Consider the following 22014-nt stretch of genomic DNA (forward strand, 5'->3'; position numbering starts at 1 on the left):
TAGAGCATGGAATAAAGGGAGAGGGTGGGCAGGGGAAATGGCGGGAGAAGTAAGTGGGTGATGGACAGATGGGGAGGGAGAGGGTGGGGGAATTTCAGGTTGACATCTTGTTGACGTTTGAGGTTGAGATCATGCATCAGGATTCTGATGCAGGGTCTTGACCCGAAACCTCAATCAGGGTCCTGATCCAGGGTTTCGACCCAAAACATCGACAATTCCCTTCCTCCTGCAGCTGCTGCTTGACGTGCTGAGTTCCAGCAGGAGATAGTTTGTTGGACTTACAGACCTTGTCGCCTATTATGATTGAAGTACGAAGAGATAGTGTGGTTTTGAATTTCTCCAAGTCAATTAACTTCACAGTCAGCTGTAAGCTGATACCAATACCAATACCAATACAAACACCAAGTACTGCCAGTTGTTGTGGTGCTGGTTAGCGGTTGAGTTGGTAAAGACCCTTCATCAATGTACCAATCATTCCAACAAAATAAAAATGGAAAATTTTGGAAACACTTAGCAGGTCAGGCAGCATCTATGGAAAGAGAAACGGAGTTAATATTTCAGACTGAAGACCCTTCATCGGTTCTGTTTTTATTTCATATTTCAAGCATTTACATTTTGTTTTATCTTCAATAATTCCAACAATTTTGCTGCCAATTCCCCACTCTTCCCTCACCTCCACACATTCCAACTCTGACTCTTCTCCTCTATTCTGTATCTTTATTTCTGCTGTTGGTCTATCCACGTTTCCATACACCATATTTCCTTACAACATAGGAGGTCATTCAGCCCATTGAGTCTATGCCAGCTCACCGAGCAGTCCCATTGCCCACTGATTTTCCCTGTAACCCATTCTCCCCACGTTCCCATCAACTTCCCCCCAGATTCTACCACTCACCTATGCAGAAGTGACAATTACAGTGGCTAGTGAGTCTCCCAACCTGCATGTCTTTGGGATGCGGGAGGAAACTAGAGCACACAGAGGAGACACATGGTTACAAGGAGAATGTGCAAACTCCATACAGACAGCACAGGAGGCCAGGATAGAACCTGGGTCACTGGAGCTATGAGGCAGCTGCTGTACTAGCTGTAGTACTGTACCACTCTACTCACCATAAGCTCTCCAATCCTCACAGTTCCCTTGACAACTCTTCCTCACCGATCCGAGGACTGATCCGAACCTGATAGGATCTGAGGGACACAGCCTCAGAATAAAGGGATGTCCCTTTAAAACTGAGATGAAGAGGAATTTCTTCAGCCAGAGGGTGGCGAATCTGTGGAATTCATTGCCACAGAGGGATGTGGAGGTCAAGTCATTGGGTGTATTTAAGACAGAGATTTTAAGGTTCTTGATCAGTAAGGGGGTAAGTGTCACAGGGAGAAGACAGGTGAATGGGGTTGAAAATAAAATCAGCCATGATTGAATGGCGGAGCAGACTGGATGGGCCGAATGGCCTAATTCCGCCCCCATGTCTTATGTTCTCCTTGCTTCCTATGAGAATATTATTCCATTCCCCTTGTTTTTTAGTCCCTATTACATCTGTTCCCCGCTCACAGACCTTTTCTTTGATCTTTCTTTTCTTCCACCTCAAACTCTGCATTATAAGCCTCGTTGGCTTTTGAAGCATAAGTCCTTAATGTGTTACAGCAAGGTGTGGGAATCCATGCCATTTCCAAGTCCAAGTCGAGTTCATTGTCATGTGCACAAGTACGGTGAGGCACAGGTACAATGAAAAACTTGCCTACAGCAGCGTCACAGGCACGTAGATTCAGACAACACACAGAACATAAATTATACATAAATTGCACAAGGCAGTGAAGAAAAGGACTGTGCAAAACGGGACATTACTGCAAAAACACGACTAGAAACAAGTCCGTGGTGGTGCAAGAGCTGGTCAGATCGATTTGAGAACCTGATGCTTGTCAGAAAGTAGCTGTTACAATACGATACGGTATCTTTATTAGCCACATGTACATCGAAACACACAGCGAAATGCACCTTTTGATAGAGAGTTCTGGGGGCAGCCCGCAAGTGTCGCCACGCTTCTGGTGCCAACATAGCATGCCCACAACTTCCAAACCCGTACGTCTTTGGAATGCGGGAGGAAACCGGAGCACCCGGAGGAAACCCACGCAGACACGGGGAGAATGTACAAAGTCCTTACAGACAGCGGCCGGAATTGAACCCGGGTCACTGGCGCTGTAATAGTATTACGCTAACCACTACACTGTTCCTGAACCTTGGTGGTGTGGGACTTCAGGCTTCTGTAGCTCCTACATTTTGACAGAGGTAGCAGTATTCTAATAGATATAATGTGCAATCCAACATATGCATTAGAATCATGAATCCCAGGCCTACAGTGTGTAATTGCATGGAAAATGCATGGTGGATCCAAGGTCACATGAGAAGAGCAACCTTGCCTCCGAGGTCTCCTTCCACAACAGGGGTTGCCAAAGTGGCAGATCTCAAGGTGGCGCTATGGAGCCACTTTAGCACAGAAGTTCCCTTGAGTTCCTTCAATGGTCAATGGGATGTCATGCCAGTGAAGGTGGATATCAAGGCAGGTAACTGGTTTGGTTGCCTCCTCCTACCACAGAATAAAGGATTCGCCTTCAAGGACGGCAAACCTAGGACCACACCATGCAGCTTAGAGAAGATTAATGATTGACTTCACTGCAGATGGTCAAAGGCCTCCGTGCACAGGGATCTATACTGCAATTCGCACATATAAATCATCGGATTATGTTTAGTCATCAGTTTGGAGATAGAATTCCATTGAGTAATCTCCTCTGCATTTACCAGGATGCTGCCTGGTTTGGGTATGCATTATGAGGAGAGACTAAGGGAGCAAGGGCTCTACTCTTTGGAGAGAAGGAAGATGAGAGGAGACATGATAGAGGTGTACAAAATATTAAGAGGAATAGATAGAGTGGACAGCCAGCGCCTCTTTCCCAGGGCACCAATGCTCAGTACAAGAGGGCGTGGCTTTAAAGTAATGGGTGGGATGTTCAAGGGAGATATCAGAGGAAGGTTTTTTACCCAGAGAGTGGTTGGGGCATGGAATGTGCTGCCTGGGGTGGTGGTGGAGGCAGGTACATTGGTCAAATTCAGGAGATTGCTAGATAAGCATATGGAGGAATTCAAAATAGAGGGATATGTGGGAGGAAGGGGTTAGATAGTCTTAGATGAGGTTTAAAGGTCGGCACAACATCTTGGGCCGAAGGGCCTGTATTGTGGTGTACTTTTCTACGATTCTACGATTACTCTTGGTGATAGAATTTCTGGGCTGTCGTGCCTCTTTTTCCAAATCTCTTGAATGGGCATCCACCTGAAGTAGGATTTCTATCTGTCAGTGCACAGATACTGCCTGCCAGACCAGGTATTTCCAACAATTTCTGAGTTCTGTCATCAAAGCTTCTGTGCCAATAGAATTCTCAGTAGAAAACTATCCAACTAATTCTTCTTGTGGATTGTCCTATGATGTGTGGATGATATGGATAACTTAGTCTCAAAGTGTTTAAGTATCTGGAATTTTGTTTGATGGACATGTATCCAATGGGGATTAGATTGATACAGACGCAGAATCCCAACCCCTAAGGTGAAAAGGCATTTCTCCCTTGAACTTGGATTGGATTTAAAGCAACAAAAAGATGAAAGGTAGGCCACCATATTATGCAATTTTAAATAAATTTGCATGGAAGGGGACTGTCACACATTGGGAATGCATTTTGGAAATTCCGAAAAGGAGGTTAACAGATGTGTAACCCTGAAATCCTGCTGTCCTTCCTGTAAGTTCTCAGTGTCTCCTTGGCATGCAGATATTTGGTCAATTCCATCCTCTGCTTTAGATTCTTGACAATCAGCAATCCAGTTCTACATGTCGTGGGCAGTTTGATGAGATTCAGTGGTTGACTTCTACTTCAAAAACTGCAGTTCAAAACTCACTACACACAAATATGAGATCAGACAATTATAACTCTTATCTATGATAGTCTTTTGAAATCACTGACACTCGGGGAAGATTCTGCACGTTTAGTAAATAACCATTTTAAGTTTTTCCTTCAACGCAGCACTACAGAGCATCCCAATATACACCGCTTTGTAGCGACTCACCGTCCGGTCAGGCAAACCGGCTCGGCAGTCAGGTCGCGCGGCATCGGAGCGACGAGCCCAAGATGGCGGTGGGCCTCGTCTTTCCCGAGCAACGGGGAGAACCCGCGCGCGGGAAAGACTTGATGACGTAGTACTTACGTCATTGCCGGTTGCATTGGGCGGGAACGGTCTCCCTTAAAAGGCCCGCGCAAGGCGGGAAAATAAATCAGTTCTTGTTTGACAATCCTTCGACTAGCGTCTTGTTTTATTTCACGGTAGCAACTGCTACATTGGTGACCCCAACGGTCCAAACGGATTTTGGACCCGCGCAATGGACGACAACACAGCAGCCAACGCAGTGGCCCTCAAGCTACTCGCCTTTTGGACACTTCGGCCCAACGTCTGGTTTGACCAGGCCGAAGCGCAATTCCACCTTCGGCAGATCACCTCCGACTCCACGAAGTACTACCATGTGGTTAGCTCTCTGGACCAAGAGACAGCCGCCCAGGTCGGGGACTTTATCCAGTCGCCTTCAGAGGAAGGTAAGTACCCGGCTTTCAAAGACCTTTTGATTCGGACCTTCGGCCTCTCCCGTCGTGAGCGTGCCGCCCGCCTGCTTCATCTGGATGGCCTGGGGGACAGATCCCCATCCGCCCTCATGAATGAGATGCTGGCATTGGCCGAGGGACACAAGCCATGCCTGATGTTCGAACAGGCCTTCCTCAAACAACTCCCCGATGACATCCACCTGTTGTTAGCTGACGCCGACTTCAGCAACCCCCGTGAGGTAGCCGCCCAGGCAGATGTCCTGTGGAAGGCCAAACGCGAGAGCAGTTCGTCCATTGGCCAAATCACCAGGCCGCGAGCCCAACGCCCGCCTCGCCCAGTCCCAGCAACCGAGCAGCCACACCCCAGGAACACAGATGACGACACAGGTGACCAGCTGTGTTTCTACCATCAGAGGTGGGGTGCGGAGGCTCGTCGATGCCGCCCACACTGCAGGTTTCAGGGAAACGCCAGGGCCAGCCACCGCTGATGGCTATGGTGGCTGGCCGCCGACAGAGCCTCCTATTCGTTCAGGACAAGAAATCTGGACGGCGTTTCCTCGTTGATACTGGAGCGGAGGTCAGTATTTTGCCCCCGACCGGCCGCGACACTCGTAACAGGCCACCAGGTCCGGTACTCAATGCCGCCAACGGTACAACGATACGGTCTTTCGGCACCCGTACACTTCAATTACAATTCGGCGGCAGCCGTTTTACCTGGACCTTTACCCTTGCCACCATCACCCGACCACTCCTAGGAGCCGATTTCCTTCGGGCCCACAACCTGTTAGTCGACCTGCGAGGGAAGCGGTTAGTCCACTCTAGCACTTTCCAGACCTATCCCCTGGGAGAAATCAGCCTACCAGCCCCGCGCCTGGACTGCATTTCCCTTTCTGGCGACGAGTTCACCAAGCTCCTAGCTGAATTCCCATCAATTTTGGCACTTACGTTTACAAATTTTAGGCCCAAACACGGGGTACGACACCACATCATTACTACAGGGCCACCCCTTCATGCCCGAGCACGACGATTACCTCCAGACAAGCTCCGCCCGGCAAAGGAAGAGTTCCGTCGCGTGGAGGAGCTGGGGATTGTTCGCAGGTCAGACAGCTCCTGGGCCTCCCCCCTGCACATGGTCCCCAAAGCCACCAGAGGGTGGAGGCCCTGCAGCGACTACTGCAGGCTGAATGACGCCACCACCCCGGACCGCTATCCCATCCCTCACATCCAGGACTTCGCAGCGAACTTACACGGGGCCCGCATCTTTTCCAAAGTGGACCTCATTCGGGGATACCACCAAATCCCAGTCCATCCAGATGACATCCCCAAAACTGCGATGATCACCCCATTTGGCCTGTTCAAATTCCTTCGAATGCCGTTCGGCCTTAAGAACGCCACGCAGACCTTCCAGCGGCTGATGGACGCAGTAGGCCGAGACCTGGACCTCCTGTTCATTTACTTAGATGACATACTGATCGCCAGCCGTAACCGCCAAGAACACCTTTCCCACCTCCGCCAGCTGTATTCCCGTCTCCGCGATTTCAGCCTCACGATTAACCCGTCCAAGTGCCAATTCGGACTTGACTCTATCGATTTCCTCGACCACAAAATCACCACCGACGGGGCAACACCCCTACCCGCCAAGTTAGACGCTATCCGCCATCTTGCCCGCCCCGACACGGTCAAAGGCCTACAGGAATTCCTTGGGATGGTCAACTTTTACCATCGGTTCATCCCTGCGGCAGCCCATATCATGCGCCCTCTGTTCTCACTGATGGCTGGTAAGGGCAAGGACATCACCTGGACCGACAAGGCTGCGGCTGCCTTCGTTAAGGCCAAAGACACCCTGGCAGACGCCACGATGCTTGTACACCCTAGGACAGACGTCCCAACCGCCCTCACGGTGGACGCGTCCAACACCGCAGTGGGTGGGGTACTGGAACAGCTAATCAAAGGCCGCTGGCAACCCTTGGCATTTTTCAGCAAGCACCTTAGACCACCCGAACTGAAATACAGCGCTTTTGATCGGGAACTTCTAGTGCTGTATCTGGCGGTCCGGCATTTCCGATACTTTCTAGAAGGCAGACCTTTCACCGCTTTCACCGATCATAAGCCTTTGTCCTTTGCCTTCTCCAAAGTCTCCGATCCCTGGTCAGCTCGTTGGCAGAGGCATTTATCCTACATTTCCAAATTCACAACAGACATCCAACATGTCTCCGGAAAGGATAATGTTGTTGCTGATGCACATTCCAGACTGACCATCCACAACATATCCTTGGGTGTCGACTACGCGGCCCTAGCTGACGCACAGCAAGCCGACGACGAGCTGCCCAGCTACAGAACCGCAGTCTCGGGCCTGCAGCTCCGAGATTTCTTGGTTGGTCCAGGTCAGCAGACCCTACTTTCCGACATCGCAACAGGTCAGCCCCGCCCTATAGTCCCTGCAGCCTGGCGGAGACGCGTTTTCGACTCGGTACATGGGTTGGCACACCAGTCCATCAGATCAACTGTCCGACTGGTCGCCAGCAAGTTTGTCTGGCATGGCCTGCGCAAACAGGTCAGTGAGTGGGCCAGGACTTGTCCGCACTGCCAGACATCAAAAATCCAACGACACACCAAAATCCCGCCACAGCAGTTCGAGCCTACCCATAGGAGGTTCGACCACATACACGTTGACCTCGTGGACCCTCTGCCGGTTTCAAGAGGAGCCCGGTACCTCCTTACCATCGTGGACTGGTTCATGAGGTGGCCAGAGGCAACCACCCTGACTGACATCACGACTGATTCCTGCGCCCGGGCGCTGCTCACAACTTGGGTCTCACGTTTTGGTGTTCCGGCCCACATCACTTCAGACAGAGGCACCCAATTCACATCCAGTCTCTGGACTGCATTAGTGAACCTGCTAGGGACGCAGCTGCACACCACCACGGCCTACCATCCTCAATCAAACGGGTTGGTGGAACGTTTTCACCGCCATCTGAAATCAGCCTTGATGGCCCGCTTCAAGGGTCCTAACTGGGTTGACGAGCTGCCTTGGGTCCTGCTCGGCATACGCACTGCCCCCAAAGAAGGCCTCCGCGCTTCGTCAGCTGAGCTTGTGTACGGGGCGCCCCTAGTTGTCCCAGGGGATTTCATACCTGCCCTTCGAGACTAAGGGGAACAACCCCCAGCAGTCCTACAAAGACTGCGCGAGAAGCTCGGCAACTTGGCCCCGATTCCCACCTCACGGCACGGTCAAGCCCCATCCTGCCAGCCCAAAGAACTACGAGACTGTAAGTTTGTTTTCGTTCGCAGGGGCACACCTCGGGCGCCGTTGCAACGACCATATGAGGAGTCATAAGGAATAATGGATCCACCTTTATTTTGGACGTTGGAGGCAGGGAACAGGTTTTCACGATGGACTGCCTCAAACCGGCCCATTTAGATCTGCAACAACCAGTCGAGGTTTCAACGCCGTGACGCAGAGGCCGGCCCCCTAAGCGGCAGCTGGCACAGCCCGCGGACCTTGGGGACTGTATCGCCGGTTCTGGGGGGGGGGGGGGTTGTGTAGCGACTCACCGTCCAGTCAGGTGAACCGGCTCAGCAGTCGGGTCGCGCGGCGTCGGAGCGACGAGGCCCAAGATGGCGGCGGGCCTTGTCTTTCCCGAGTGGCGGGGAGAACCCGCGCGCGGGAAAGACTTGATGACATAGTACTTACGTCATTGCCGGTTGCATTGGGCGGGAACAGTCTCCCTTAAAAGGCCCGCGCAAGGCTGGAAAATAACCCAGTTCTTGTTTGACAATCCTTCGACTAGCGTCTTGTTTTATTTCGCGGTAGCAACCACTACAGCTTCCTCAATGATTCTCAACGTTATTTCCTTCATATTATTCATTATTTCCTTATTAAGATTCGACTGTTGGCAAGCGTATGAATTGTAAACTTTTTATTTCTACAACTTTAATCCCATGGATCAAAAGAAACATCAAATGCGTGCAATAGAAGAGTAGCAAATACTCGGCAGCTCAGGCAGCATCTTTGGAGAAAAGAGCAGAATTACATTTCATGCCAATTTCCTTTCATGAGGGCTGAAATTACACGCTGACAGTCTCTGTCCTGACAATCATTCTGATCTGTATTTGATCAAGCCGCGACGATTAGCAATCATTGATGTTTTTTGCATGCCGTGCAATCTATGACACTGAACACACCGCCCAAAGACATCCACTGAAATGGGAATCAAATTCTACACAAAAATTACGCCACTTTAAACAGTTGTTTATAAGCTATCCAACATGAAAGCGATTACATGTCACCTGAGTTTAACTGATGATTATGAATAAGATTAATTTCTCTTTTATGGTTACTACCAGAATCAGGAGCGCTCTGCAGGAGTGATATGCAATATCTTCCGTGTACCTGAATTTAATTTTGCCATTGATCACAGCACTGGGAAAGAAAAGGGGAAATTTTCCGCCCAGTGTTGCGAAGGGAATTTACACAGTTGCACGGTTGTATACATTCAACAGCAAAATCATTAGGCTTCAGTCCGCGACTGAAACATGCTGTTTGACTATCACTAATAAGTACTGATTTGCAAAACATATCTAGCATGTACAGTCTCGGTCTCTAAACTGGAAGCGAATGCGACCGGTCAAAAGTGTCTGCACACACGTCACACTGTGACAGATGGCTAAGTATTTGTATGTGTTGTGTTCTCCTATTTATTTGCTGTCTCAAGTCTCAATAGGCGAGCTCGCATCGCCGATCGAAGCAATTTTCACCTCCGCTTAGGTCTCGCCTGCCTCTCTGAGCTGACTATTCGTGCATTTTAAAAGATTCTTCCAAACTCGGGCTAACGTGGTCAAGTTGCCTTTTTAGCAAGGAAATAACATTGTCCAGCACATCTCTAAATTGCAACACTTTCAAGTCAGCATTATCCCGTATCTAGTCTTCCAAGGTATATAAATGAATGCATGCATCATTCGCAAACATTATAATGCATCTTGTACGGTGCAAGTGTGCAATTGCCCAATTTTACCACAGTAATATATTGCATGCAAAATACTCTATATTTCACATGTAACAATTTTTGCATCCAAAAGTTGCTACTATGGTAACAAGTTTTTTTTGGAAGATATTGGCTCCATCCTCCCTCCCCTTAAAAACTTCCCGTCTGCAAATTTAACACGTCAGAGCAAATAGTTACAGGACAGAGAGAGCGAGAGAGAGAGAGAGAGAGAGAGAGAGAGAGGCCTCGGCAACAACCGCTCTGAGCATGCGCGGGAGGGGAGCCGGCACCCGGGAGCGCTCTCGGGTGCCGGCTCCCCTGCCGCGCATGCTCAGGTCGGGGAGGAGAAGGGAAGAGGGGGGGGCGTGGCCCCGGCACCAAGGGCAGCCAAGCCGGGAGAAGGCGGGGCCAGCGCGGCGGGGGCGGGGCCAGCGCGGCGGGGGCGACGCGTCACGTGAGGGCGGCACATGCCGCGCGCCGCCGCTGAAATCTGGGCTCGGATTCCACTGGCCACCGAGGCGGCGGGTCTGCAGACACCGAGCAGCGGCTGGTACCGGCGGCTCTCCCCCCCCCACCACCACCACCTTACATGCCAGCACCTTGCAGCCAGCAACCATGCGAGGTAAGTCAGCGATCGCAATTGCTTTTACTTTAAAATGTGGGCGCTTTTCGCACCTGTTATTTCCTGCAGGTTATGCTCCCAAGTTACAAAGGGGGGGGACTGATTCTAATGCAATGCCTCTGATTTTTTTTTAACATATCCAGCCACACCAACTTTAGTATTCCTCTGCAGCTTGGAGTGTTTCCTTCCTACTAGTCCGGGGTTCGGTGCAAGCTGTAAACTCAAGCGTTTGCCTCTTGCACACTCGTTTGCCCGAATTCCGTTTCCCCTGACAGCCGCGATGTATTTAATGTTCCATGGGTGCATAATCCTCTTGTGTTGCGCATTGCACTGGCCTGGATTTGCGTGCGAAAAAAGAGGGGATGAGCGAACTGTTCTTGCTCTTCCATCCTGTGGATTTGGACAGCGCGGATTATTTCAGCCGAGGGGAGTGGGTTGCGCAAAGTTCGCGTTGAAAATCCGCCGTTTGTAACTTTGTTTTATCTGCAAGAGCGTTGCAGTTTGCTGCTTTGAACAGGAACTTTGTTTAAAATGATTATTTCGGTGTATGTACTGCATCAGGGCAGGCAGTTCGCTGATCAACTATCTGCCAGACTGCCGGAGCGTCCCACTGACCTAGATCTGTCAGAGTGAATCAATCCGGAGGAGGGGGATGCGGGATGCGGGGGTGGCTTGGTCGCTAAGTGCTCCTGTGCATCTCAGTCCCTGTGTGTACTGAACAATAGCGTGCAGAAGCAGGACAGGCAGAGAAAATCATACACCTATGCACTGTAGCTACTGTATCCACTGCAGGCTCAAAATTTGCCCAACTATTTATTATGAATAGCATTGATTGGCGCTGAATATGTAGTCCTGGAAGATGCATTGTACTTAGTAATTAAATTACTCAGAAACTCTGCAACAAAAATCACCACAATGTATTGGCAGTCTGACTTTGATCTTTGCCCTCATCCAGGAGAGAAAAGTATTCCACAAATCTAATTTATCTATGTGGTATATACTTTCTCAGGACGTCGCTTAAGGTTAGCAGGGTTTTGCTGATACAGTTGAATACAGCCCACTTCGTTTTTTGAATTAAAACTGGATTAAGACAACATGGAAATCTAAAGAAAATCAGAAAATGTGGAAATGTCATTCGCAGGTGGAATTGTTAACTGGTTTCTGCTCAGGTGCTTTCTATCGGTAGTATCTACAGACTTAATAACTTTCAGTAGGAAATGTGTATACATTTTGAAAAATACATATAGGAAATTTCTAACTTGTACAATCTAAGTATCTCTCATGGGTGCACAATTTTAAGCTTATGGATTTCGGATGTAAAATGGAGGGATAGAAGATGGAGGGGTACAAAACAGTGAGAGCTGATTATAGGGACTGGTCCATTGCTGAATACCCTTTGTTGTTACGAATGCTCCATTGCTGGGATGGTTCTGGTTATTTTCCGATTTACACCAGTAACACAGACAAATATTGGATGGTTGCTGGTTTAGTAGAATGGTTCTTTACATCCTTTGCTTGGGAGGCAGATGGAGCCTGTTGGCTGAGATTTCAATCTGACGTGCAGTAGGTGTGAATAAAATCTAAATGCTACAGAAGGGAAAACTGTAATTAGATTTCCGGGAGTGCAGGCATCAAAACTACCTTGAGATAATTGTGATGTTTAAATGCTAGTTTTACTCCATTTTATGTGTAATCAAAACAATAAGTATATGAAGGCTATTTTTTCTGATTAAACTGCATGTCCAAAACATCTTCTGTTTTTCCGGCAGATGCAAGATAAAGGAATCTGAATAATTGGCATCTGTTTGCATTTTCAAAATTCATAGAATCTGTAAATTCATATTTTAACTTTTGGTCTCGATTAGACTATTTTTATCACAGTCGATTTTTGTTCCCTTCATACAAGGTGTCAATCATTCAGGAGAGAGGTTGGACCGGTTAAATTTCTCCAACACACCATGAACTTAAACCTCTTCTTCCCCATGTGTAATGATTGCATCACTGAATGACCCTTCACGTCATGCCCTGAAAGACACCTGGCAAGAGAAAGCAAGGCATGTACCAGCTTAGGAGAAATCAGTATCATTACCATCGTTGATGTGCATTTTCTGTACTACGTATTTGGATTTTTCATTAATATTGAAAATTCCTTTACTGCCAGAACATTTGGAAATGTAAGAGCAACTCATTCAATTCACTTTATCGATTAATGTATCTTGAAAAGCTAAGTCCATTATCAGTGGTGTGTGATTAAATAATAGTGGGTACTTGTGTGAAATACATTAGATTTTAGAATGGAGAAGTTGCCTTTGAAGAAATGGGATTAATGCAGGATCAGTGTAAATGAGTGGGCAGCATGGACTCGATGGGCCAAATGGTCTCAATGTCTCTTTGACTCTAAAGGACTGGTCATGGGAGCCTTGTACATAAGGTTTTGGAGTGCATTACCTAATTAAAATACTGATTCATTCTCCATAAGCATATTATAAAAATCACAGTACCAGGCTCCAGTCAGTGTTTGCTGTTCAAGTTTGTTCTGTTGTGGAGCTGTTCAAATTTCAAAGTTGACTGGAATGAGTGCAGATGATTGATGGCTGGCAGAACCAACGGATTGGGGAAAATACTTCAATGCCTTCCATTGGAGTTGGCTAGTGCCGAACTAAGGTGGAGTCAGATTCAGCAGGAGCACCAAAATTCCACAGTTGGATAAGAGGAAGATGGAGTATTGCCATTCATTTGTTACATAACTATACTGTTAGAACCTAGCCAAGGCTAGTCTGTTACTGATAAATTTAGTGTGGAGATATTTAACATTACACAGATAGATTCCATTGTGATGATGTACTGTACTTTTCCATTTTTAGTATTTTTGGTTTATAGCAGCCTGAATATTTTTACTCAATTTCTACCATCGTATGATAGCTAATTTAGTGTTTGAATGCTGAATCTGACAGCATATAACTTAAAAATTGTTACTTTTCAATATGCAGCAAGTAACATATGCCAGTGCTCACACTTTGGGACTTTAGTGCTCCTTTTTCTTGATTGATTTACTTTTTAAGGGAATCCAATGTTAACTCCCTGAAGCATTTGAGCTTGCTGTTGACAATGGGGAATTAGGTTGATTGACCTTGAGCAGTGACGTAATTTTTCAAGACCTTCACTCAGAGAGAATTCTGTTCTCTCATTTGTTAGTTCCACTTTCTGTGTACGACTTGGAAAAGGAGCTCACTTCTGCCGCAGTCACTGATGGTAAAATAGAAGCTGGAGCCATAAAAATGGAGGTTGTGTTGGAAAGATGCTCCCAGCAGCTCTCGATGGCAAAAAACTGGACACGTGCAGAGCTCGACACATTGCCCTTTCTAGTATGAGAGCTAAAATGAGAGCTTTATCTGACTGGAACTAAGTTTGTTTTGATAAGTCTTTGAACCATTGCTAAATAATTTTTTTAAAAAACCGAGGCTTTGATTCTGAGAATGTGTGTTCTTTTACACAATGACAAAAATATAAAAGAATGTACGTCATTCCTAATAGACATTTGCGAAAGTATTACAACAAGCATGATGTTTGTTCTCGTGTGAAGCTTGTTAGAAATGATAGAACTGTCTATTTTTTCCATGCAAATCCACTTGTGTTCCAATTATGTGTAGGTTACAAGACACCTTGCATGGAACCAGGGTGATTAAAGATTCCAAGCTGATTTCCAGGAATCCTGCAAGCTTCTTTTCCTTGGAATTGTTAACCCTTTTTTGATAAACCTGAGATTCAGGAGCATCTTCCACTGAACAGAAATGTATAATGCCCAATGGGGAAGAGATTAACACCATCGAAAGAACTGAATCTGTAAGGATCAGTGCAACACAATAAAACCATAAGGAAAATCAGGCTTGAATCAGAATCCACAAAAGCAGTCCCAATTCTTTCAAAAAGTAGTTTCATCTCTTTCAGCATGGACCTATCACATCAGATAACATCCCACATCTGGCCAAATGGTAGGTCCTTCCTATAACACCATTCAGATTAAGGGACCAGTTGTTAATCTCTGGAGGTATTTTACCAAGAAAATATATTTTGACAAATCCGCTTTATCACGAAGGAATGTCATTAGCTTTCAAAGTATACTTGAAATCTTTCTGGAAGTGTGAACTCAATAAAAAAAAAAATTCTATTTCATTTAACCATTCAAAACATTGCAGTTTTAATGAAGCCTCATTGGTGGGTAAAATACAAGCAAAAATTGGAACAGTTGTGTCAGTGAATGCATTGTAATATTTCAATTGCTTTTCCTCAATAAGGTCACTAACGATGCTTTCAGTTCTTAATGTGTGATTCCTTATTTTTGTTTTTACATTTAAATTTGAATTTACATGTTTTAGCAGAAGACCAGTATGTTTTTTTCATTCCTGGAAGAGTTTCTTGACTATTATATTAGTAGACATTAATAAGAAATGTTTGTTTTGAAAAGTCTCTGAGGGATTTTATCATCTGATGGAATGTGGTTTTACAAAGCTAAACTAATTTAAATTCCACATGTGTTATCATTTTGTCTATAATCTGAGTTATATTACCAAAGATGCATTCAATTTAAGAAATATTTAGGTTTCTTGACTCTGTACCTATGTTTCTTAATACTTCTGTTTATTAGCAATTTTTTTATTGCTATCATAATATCAAATTTACATAATAGGCAGATAAAAGTATTTTGGAATGGAAACAATGTAAAATCAGTGCAAATGTTCTGATCTACAAAGTAAGTTGTTACTTCTCAATAGCATCATACCTCTGGAAATATTTCAAGTATACATTTAAAAACTAATGACATTCGTTTCTCATAAAACCAGTTTGTCAAAATATTATTTTTGGATAATAATGCCTCTGGAGATTGACAGTGCGTCTCAGTAAAATAATATATTTTTGCGCTCCACGTCAATTAATCAGCCTTTCTCCTCAGAACTTCGTTGCATTGAATTACAATGACTTATTATCTCATCCCACAATGGTCCGTTTGTAAACCATCAAATCAAATCCTGCCTAAATATTTATTCCAAACTTTGCTTTTTCCAAGTACTGCTTGTGAGAGGTGACTGTTAGAGGTGTACAAGATGATAAGAGGCATAGATCGAATGGACAGTCAGAGACTTTTCCCAGGGTGACAATGGCTAACTTGAGGGGACATAATTTTAAGGTGATGGAGGAAAGTATAAGGGGAATGTCAGGGGTAAGTTTTTTCTTTAACACAGAGAGCGGGTGGTGCATGGAACGCACTGCCAGCAGAGGTTGTGGGGCAGATACATCAGGGACATTTAAGAGACTCTTAGATAGACACATGAATGACAGAGAAATGGGGGACATGCTGGGAGGGAAGGGTTAGATAGATCTTAGAGCAGGATAAAATGTCATCACAACATTGTGAGCCGAAGGGCCTGTACTGTGCTGTAATGTTCTATGCTTGAATTTGTTTTGGGTGGTGAGGGTCATGATCATATTTGCAAGATATCCATTGAGGCATTTAACCTAATCAGCTGGCTGCTGCCTCATATTTTTGGTGTGTCACTCCACAGGAGGTACCCTGATGCAAGTTGTCCATCTCCAGATGACCATTTGCACAAACATCTTCAATTAAGTCATGCAAACCCTCTGAAGCAAATTCTTGCCCATAGCGAGCACTTCAGTAGTTGGTCTTGTGAACATGCCGAAGTATTGGGGCAGCTTGTCCATCCAGCCTGTACCACACCATCAAAGTGTATTCTGCATTCATCAGGAGGCAAATAATCTCCTGGGAAGTGGGAATAAGCGATTAAAAATCCAAACTTAATGGTGGTGGGCATCTGAGAAATTCTCTCCTCCATAACCACCCCAGGCAACCAAATCTGGACTGGTGAATCACCAGCAGATCACATTGGCCATGATGCACATAGTTGCCTCCGGTCTCTTGCTTGACATCGCCTCTGTCCTACCAAGAACAGTCTGAGTTCTCTTCTGAAGTTGTGCATCATCTTCAGCACTCACTGCATAAGCTGGCAACTTGATGTACACGTAAAAAAAAATATTGGGAAGAGTCAAAGATTTATTGCCATAAGACATCAATCTATCCTGGTTAACATCAGCATGGCCCCTTCCAACTTAATGCATTAATTTGCTAATGAGGAAACTATCGACCATTTTTTTTAGATATCGTCAAATCACAAAGCAGTTAATTTTGCTGTAATGTAAAAGGCCACGCTGATGCAATCTATGTTGCTAAGGTACTTAAAACTTGGAATCGTATTAAGGCCTCTTCAAAGCTATCTCCAAAGCCTTACAATCCTTAACCATGTGCAGCTACCGAAAAAATACGCAGTGGATTAGTATCATCATGGACAATAATGCAAACGGGTGATATTGCACTGGGCACCTGCCTGTATATTTTTATCAGCGGTCTATTTCTGCTAATAATTCAACTGAACATACAGTGCAATGTAACCTATTTTGCTCTACCTTCCAGGACAAATTTCCACCTCACTCTTTTTAAAAGGGTTTCGTTTTATATGAATAGTTCTGAGAATACAGACACAAGCTCTAATTTCTCTAGGTATAGCTCCATGACTGTGGTGTGAACCTTCAGAGTTATTCATCATGATGCCAAGATCTGTTTCCTTGTCCACAAGCTTTAGCCCTGTCCTCTGTGTTTAAATATAATGCTAGTTCTGCCCATGTGTATAACAGTGCATTGTCTATCAAAAATTAATTCTACCATTCATGGACCCATTCAAACCATACAGAGTACGGTTACAACTTTAAAAGGGCATTCGGATAGGTACATGGATAGGAAAGGTATAGAAGGATATGGGCCAAACACAGGCAAGTGCAATTGGTGTAGGTGGGCACCTTGGTTAGCATGGACGAGTTGGACCGAAGGGCCTGTTTCCATACGTATAACTCTGAGTCTATCTATGAATCTGTTGCGGTAGTACTCCCACGGTCCTAACTCTCAAAAGACACCAGTGATAGATTTTGCAACAAGATACTATTATTACTTACACACTTACACCCAAGAGAAGTGTAAGAGAATGCTGTTAATCAGAAAAGAAATAACGTGTGGATTCAGGAGTAAGAGGATTGGAAGGGAGTGGGCTTGTTTTGTGGTATTCATCTCTGACACTGCAGTGGTGGATAGCGAGCATTGCGGTAAACCGTTTTCAGAATCCCCCTGTACTCAAACCCTCCTCCAAAAATAATACAAATTGATTTGCAATTTCTAGAACTTTAGTGAAAAAGTTTTGAAGTGCTGCACATTTTACTGGAAAGACTTTCTCTGTTTTAATTCACTGGAAAATATGAATAATGATTGAAAACGGCAAGTAGAAGTGTGATGGCCAAGAAAAATCTCTCTAAATAAATTGGTCCACAAGAACACTTCCATTTGAAGGCTGATGTGATTTTACTGTTGTCAAGAAGATGTCCTTTCCAATGGTATCTGCTTTACTCACCTTGACAGTTACTGAAAGCGAGATGTGCCCATTCTGGAATATTGGCTTAATTACTCCGAATGTTGCCAGACATTTCCATAATTATGTCATTTATATTGAAGTTCAGTTAAACAGTGTGGTAAAACCTTGGAAAATATCAGTTAACAGAATTCCACTTATGATTCCCACAACTCGCCACCACTTCTGCGGAAGTGAAATTTTCAAACCACAGATCCATGGTGACAGACCACTTTAACTTGTCCAAGCCTGGCTAATATAACCACAGTTTAAAATTTGGATTGCACACAGAAACTCATTCCCAACTACTGAACCTTTGTACCTTTGCTGATTTGCTTATGATACTTAGTGCAAAAGGATAATTTGTATTTAACCATTTAAAGGCCAAAGCTTTTCTAGATATATTCAACTATTGTTCTGTGTTATTCTGTTATTGCATAATTATATTCTTTTGGCCTTGAGTTCTAATGGAAGGAAAATTGGGCAGTTAGAATGAGCAGTTGGGATCTTTTATCGGTCTATTAAAGGTCCAGTCTTCATCGATTACAAACTAAAACTTCCTAAACTAAAACTTGCATCTTTTTCTGCCTCCCATAAATGCATGATAAATTTTATCTTAATGTTGCTATTTTTTGATAAAATGTCACTTTATAATTGGGGCTAGCCCATTGCCTTTCCATCCTCCCCCACAGTGGCCCCTGAGTTTTCATTGGTGAAGGAAAGAGCATTTTGCGCTTGTAAGTGTTAGCAGCTTTCTCCTCAGGAAGAGGGTGAGGAGATGTGAGTACACATTGCATGTGCTATTGTTACGGCCGTTTTCCACATGACCAGAATTGGTATTTTCCTCACCACCTAGTGTGCAATACTTAAATTGCACCTCACAACATAATAGAACATAGAAAAAATACAGCACAATTCAGGCCCTTCGGCCCACAAAGCTGTGCCGAACATGTCCCCTACCCTAGAAATTACTCAGCTTACCCATAGCCTCTATTTTACTCAGCTCCATGTACCTATCTAACAGTCTCTTGAAAGACCCTATGACCAACATTATTTCTCTTCCTAAAATGTTTTCAGTGGATTGCGGGATAAATGTGTGCTTTCATACAAAACCTCTCTAAGTCATTTTTGAAACTATTAGTGATATATTCTTTATTTGTAGCTGTCAAGTAGCATCTTCTTGCCATGTTATGCCTGAACACCTAGCTTATTCTTCACACGAGGAGAAGAGAAAAATTGGTTTATTATTGTCATATGTACTGAGGTACAGTGAAAAATTTGTCTTGCATACTGTTCATACAGATCAATTCATTACAACAATGCAGTGAGGTAGTTCAAGGGAAAACAACAGAATGCAGAATAAAGTGTTAGTGTTACAGAGAAAGTGCAGTACAGGTGGACAATAAGGTGCAAGGCTACAATGAGGAAGATTATGAGGTCAAGAGTCCATCTTATCATACTAAAGGATCGTTCAACAGTCTTATAACAGTGGGATAGAAGCTGTCCTTGAGCCTGGTGGTACGTGCCCTCAGGCTTTTATATCTTATGCCTGATGGGAGGGGGAGAAGAAAGAATGTTCAGGGCGGGTGGAGTCTTTGATTATGTTGGCTGCTTTACCGAGGCGGCGAGAAGTGTAGACAGAGTCCACAGAGGGGAGGCTGGTTTTCATGATGTGCTGAGCTGTGTCCACAACTTTCTGCAGTTTCTTGCGGTCACGGGCAGAGCAGTTGCCATACCAAGCCATGATGCTTCCGGATAGAAAACAAATAATGAGGTGCACTTCCTCTGTTTTGAATCACTGAATAGCCAAATCTGAAATCCTGTAGTGAATGCCCTTCATAGACAGTCAAACTGACTTCCTGTCCAATGGCCTTCAGTGATATTACTTTCTCTTACCGTCACTTGTTATTGGAAGATACCATTGACTTCCCATCTTTGTGCTGTTATCGCTGCAGACATTTTGACTCTTTTTTTCGCCTTTGTGTAACCCCATATTCAGCTCTGGATCCACAACAATGCAAACAATATGTTGGTCTGCAGTGCCTCTTTGGATACAAGTTAATGATACATAGCATTATGGATCAGTTGGAAAATAACAGAATTGTTTGATGGTTCCACTGATGTGATTCTGCCAACAGAGGTGGTTTGTAACATTGTGCTACATTCCAAGAATAGGTTGCCAGATTCAACAAAAGCTGCCTTCAACCTGTTAGTGATGATCTCCACTCCACTTCTTGTATTCTAACACCTGAGGGACTCAGAACCATTAAACCCAAGCAATTCCTTTCACTCTGTGCTTATTTCCACTGATTTGTCCTGTTTAAATCTTGGAAAAGGACATTCTTAGCGTAAGCAAAAATGCTCAGGCTCTCCTGTTTAATCTGCCTACGGGGTGACCCAGTTGACGATTGGACTGTTTTTGTCATTGTTAAGCTGATTTTCTTTTTCTTTTAATTTTTTTGGAGGAAATTCTTTTGCCTCCCTCAATGGCCACCCTAGAGTGACAATTCACCAATTAGGGTATTGAAGAGGCAAACTCCCCTTCCCAATGCCTGTGACCCGTAGAAAATGAGTGTCTTTTGCTTTGAAGTGTCGAGCCACATTCACACTCGTTAAGTGAATGCATCTTGGTGTGTTTCTGTTGACGTCTGTGGAGCAGTTGAAATATCAATGCATAAATTGTTAAATTATTAAAGTATAGTGACTCTATACAATCTTTTAGTAAATCATAAAATAAATTACTGCTTTTGGCACTTAATAGTCTGTTACAATTGCATTGTAGTTCATGTAATTTTAAAACCATCTTTTACATTTGAGTGCATTCATATATTAGTTATAATGTAATACCAGTCTAACTGAGCTGCATCGCCGCTATCAGGTTGTCTTTGGTACGGAGTTCAGCTTTCAAGAAAAAGTACAAAGAACCAGAAGTAATTATCTGCTTGTAGCAAGTGATGTGCCTCATCGCAGTGAACTGCATGGCTGCAAGAATTGGTTTCTTCTTGTGGCCATATTCGAAGAAGCAAAACAGACGGCTTGACATTTTAAAGAGCTATTTACTTCCTTTGCCACTTAGCTTTGAAAAGGCTGTGTGTGGTTTCTGTGCACGCCAAGTAATTCACATCTCCCTCTATGCCAATCAGCTACTTATCTCTTTGGTTTGTGGGTGCTGTCTGTGACAGTTTCAGATTGCTGTTCTCAGCATTGACATGGAAAATTGTTAAACTCAAGGGTTTATAATTAAAATAGAACAAAGGTCTTCTTGAATTACTGATGGTAGATTCACTGATGGGGAAAACATTGAGGCAGCAAGGGAGGAACACCTAGACTTCAGCACCAAACTAATACTGCAATGTACCTACAAAACCAACAGCTGTATTAAATATACTGAGTTTTTTTTCACTTATTACAGCTATGTGATATGGAGAGCATGTATCGACCATTTATTGCATTGGGCCTGTTGCAAGTTTAGATATAGAGTTATACAGCATGGAAACAGGCCCTTTGGCCCAACATGTCCATGCCGACCCAGGTGTCCACATTTGGCCCATGTCCCTCTAAACCCCTCCTATTCATTTACTTATCCAGATATGCATGGCATTGTTTGTTTTGCACGCCAAGACAAAAGTTAATGGCGAAGTGATAGGATCATGCAGCTGCTACTTCCATAGCGCCAGTGATCCAGGTTCAATCCTGACCTCCGTCACTGTCCGTGTGGAGTTTGCGTGTTCTCCCTGTGACCGTGTGGGTTTCTTCCAGGTGCTCCAGTTTTCTCCCACGTCCCAAAATTGAGTAGGTTGGGAGGTTAATTGGCTGCTATAAATTGCTCCTAGTGTGTAGAACCTGAGGGGAATGTGGGGAGAATAAAATGGGTTGGTATAGGATTTGTTTAAAAATGGGTGCTTGATGGTCACCATGGACTCAGTGGGCCAAAGGGCCTGTTTCCATGCTCTATCTCTTTGATTTGTGACTCTATTGGCATCCAGCGACTGAGGAACCTGTGAGTGTAAGAGAGGGTCATTGTTTAAAAATAAGGGGTTGTCCAGTTATGACAGAGATGAGATGAAATTTTTTGTCTCATAGGGTTGAGAGTCTTTTGAACTCTCTTCCTCAGAGAACAGAGGAAGCAGGGTCTTTGAAAACGTTTACGGCAGAGGCAGTCAGGTCCTTGATTATCCAGGCGCTGAAAGGTTATCACATGTTGTCAGGAATGTGAAACTGAGGTTTAATTCAGAGATCAGCCATGATGTCATTGAATGATGCAGCAAACTCGATGGGCTGAATGGCCTGGCCCTGCTCCTAT

The 22014-nt window shown here is 44.7% G+C and overlaps 1 protein-coding gene across 1 annotated transcript in view; it reads left to right on the forward strand.

Moving 5' to 3' along the window:
- The first annotated feature begins 10102 nt into the window (after positions 1 to 10102).
- LOC127582679 (nuclear receptor ROR-beta-like) overlaps positions 10103 to 22014 on the forward strand; it is a 70390-nt gene continuing 58478 nt past the window's right edge. The window contains 1 exon segment of the mRNA XM_052038221.1: positions 10103 to 10245. Coding sequence (XP_051894181.1) covers positions 10239 to 10245 — 7 coding nt within the window. The 5' untranslated portion in view covers positions 10103 to 10238.

The sequence above is a fragment of the Pristis pectinata genome, chromosome 24 (assembly GCF_009764475.1).
Source record: "Pristis pectinata isolate sPriPec2 chromosome 24, sPriPec2.1.pri, whole genome shotgun sequence".
Classification (NCBI taxonomy): Eukaryota; Metazoa; Chordata; class Chondrichthyes; order Rhinopristiformes; family Pristidae; genus Pristis; species Pristis pectinata.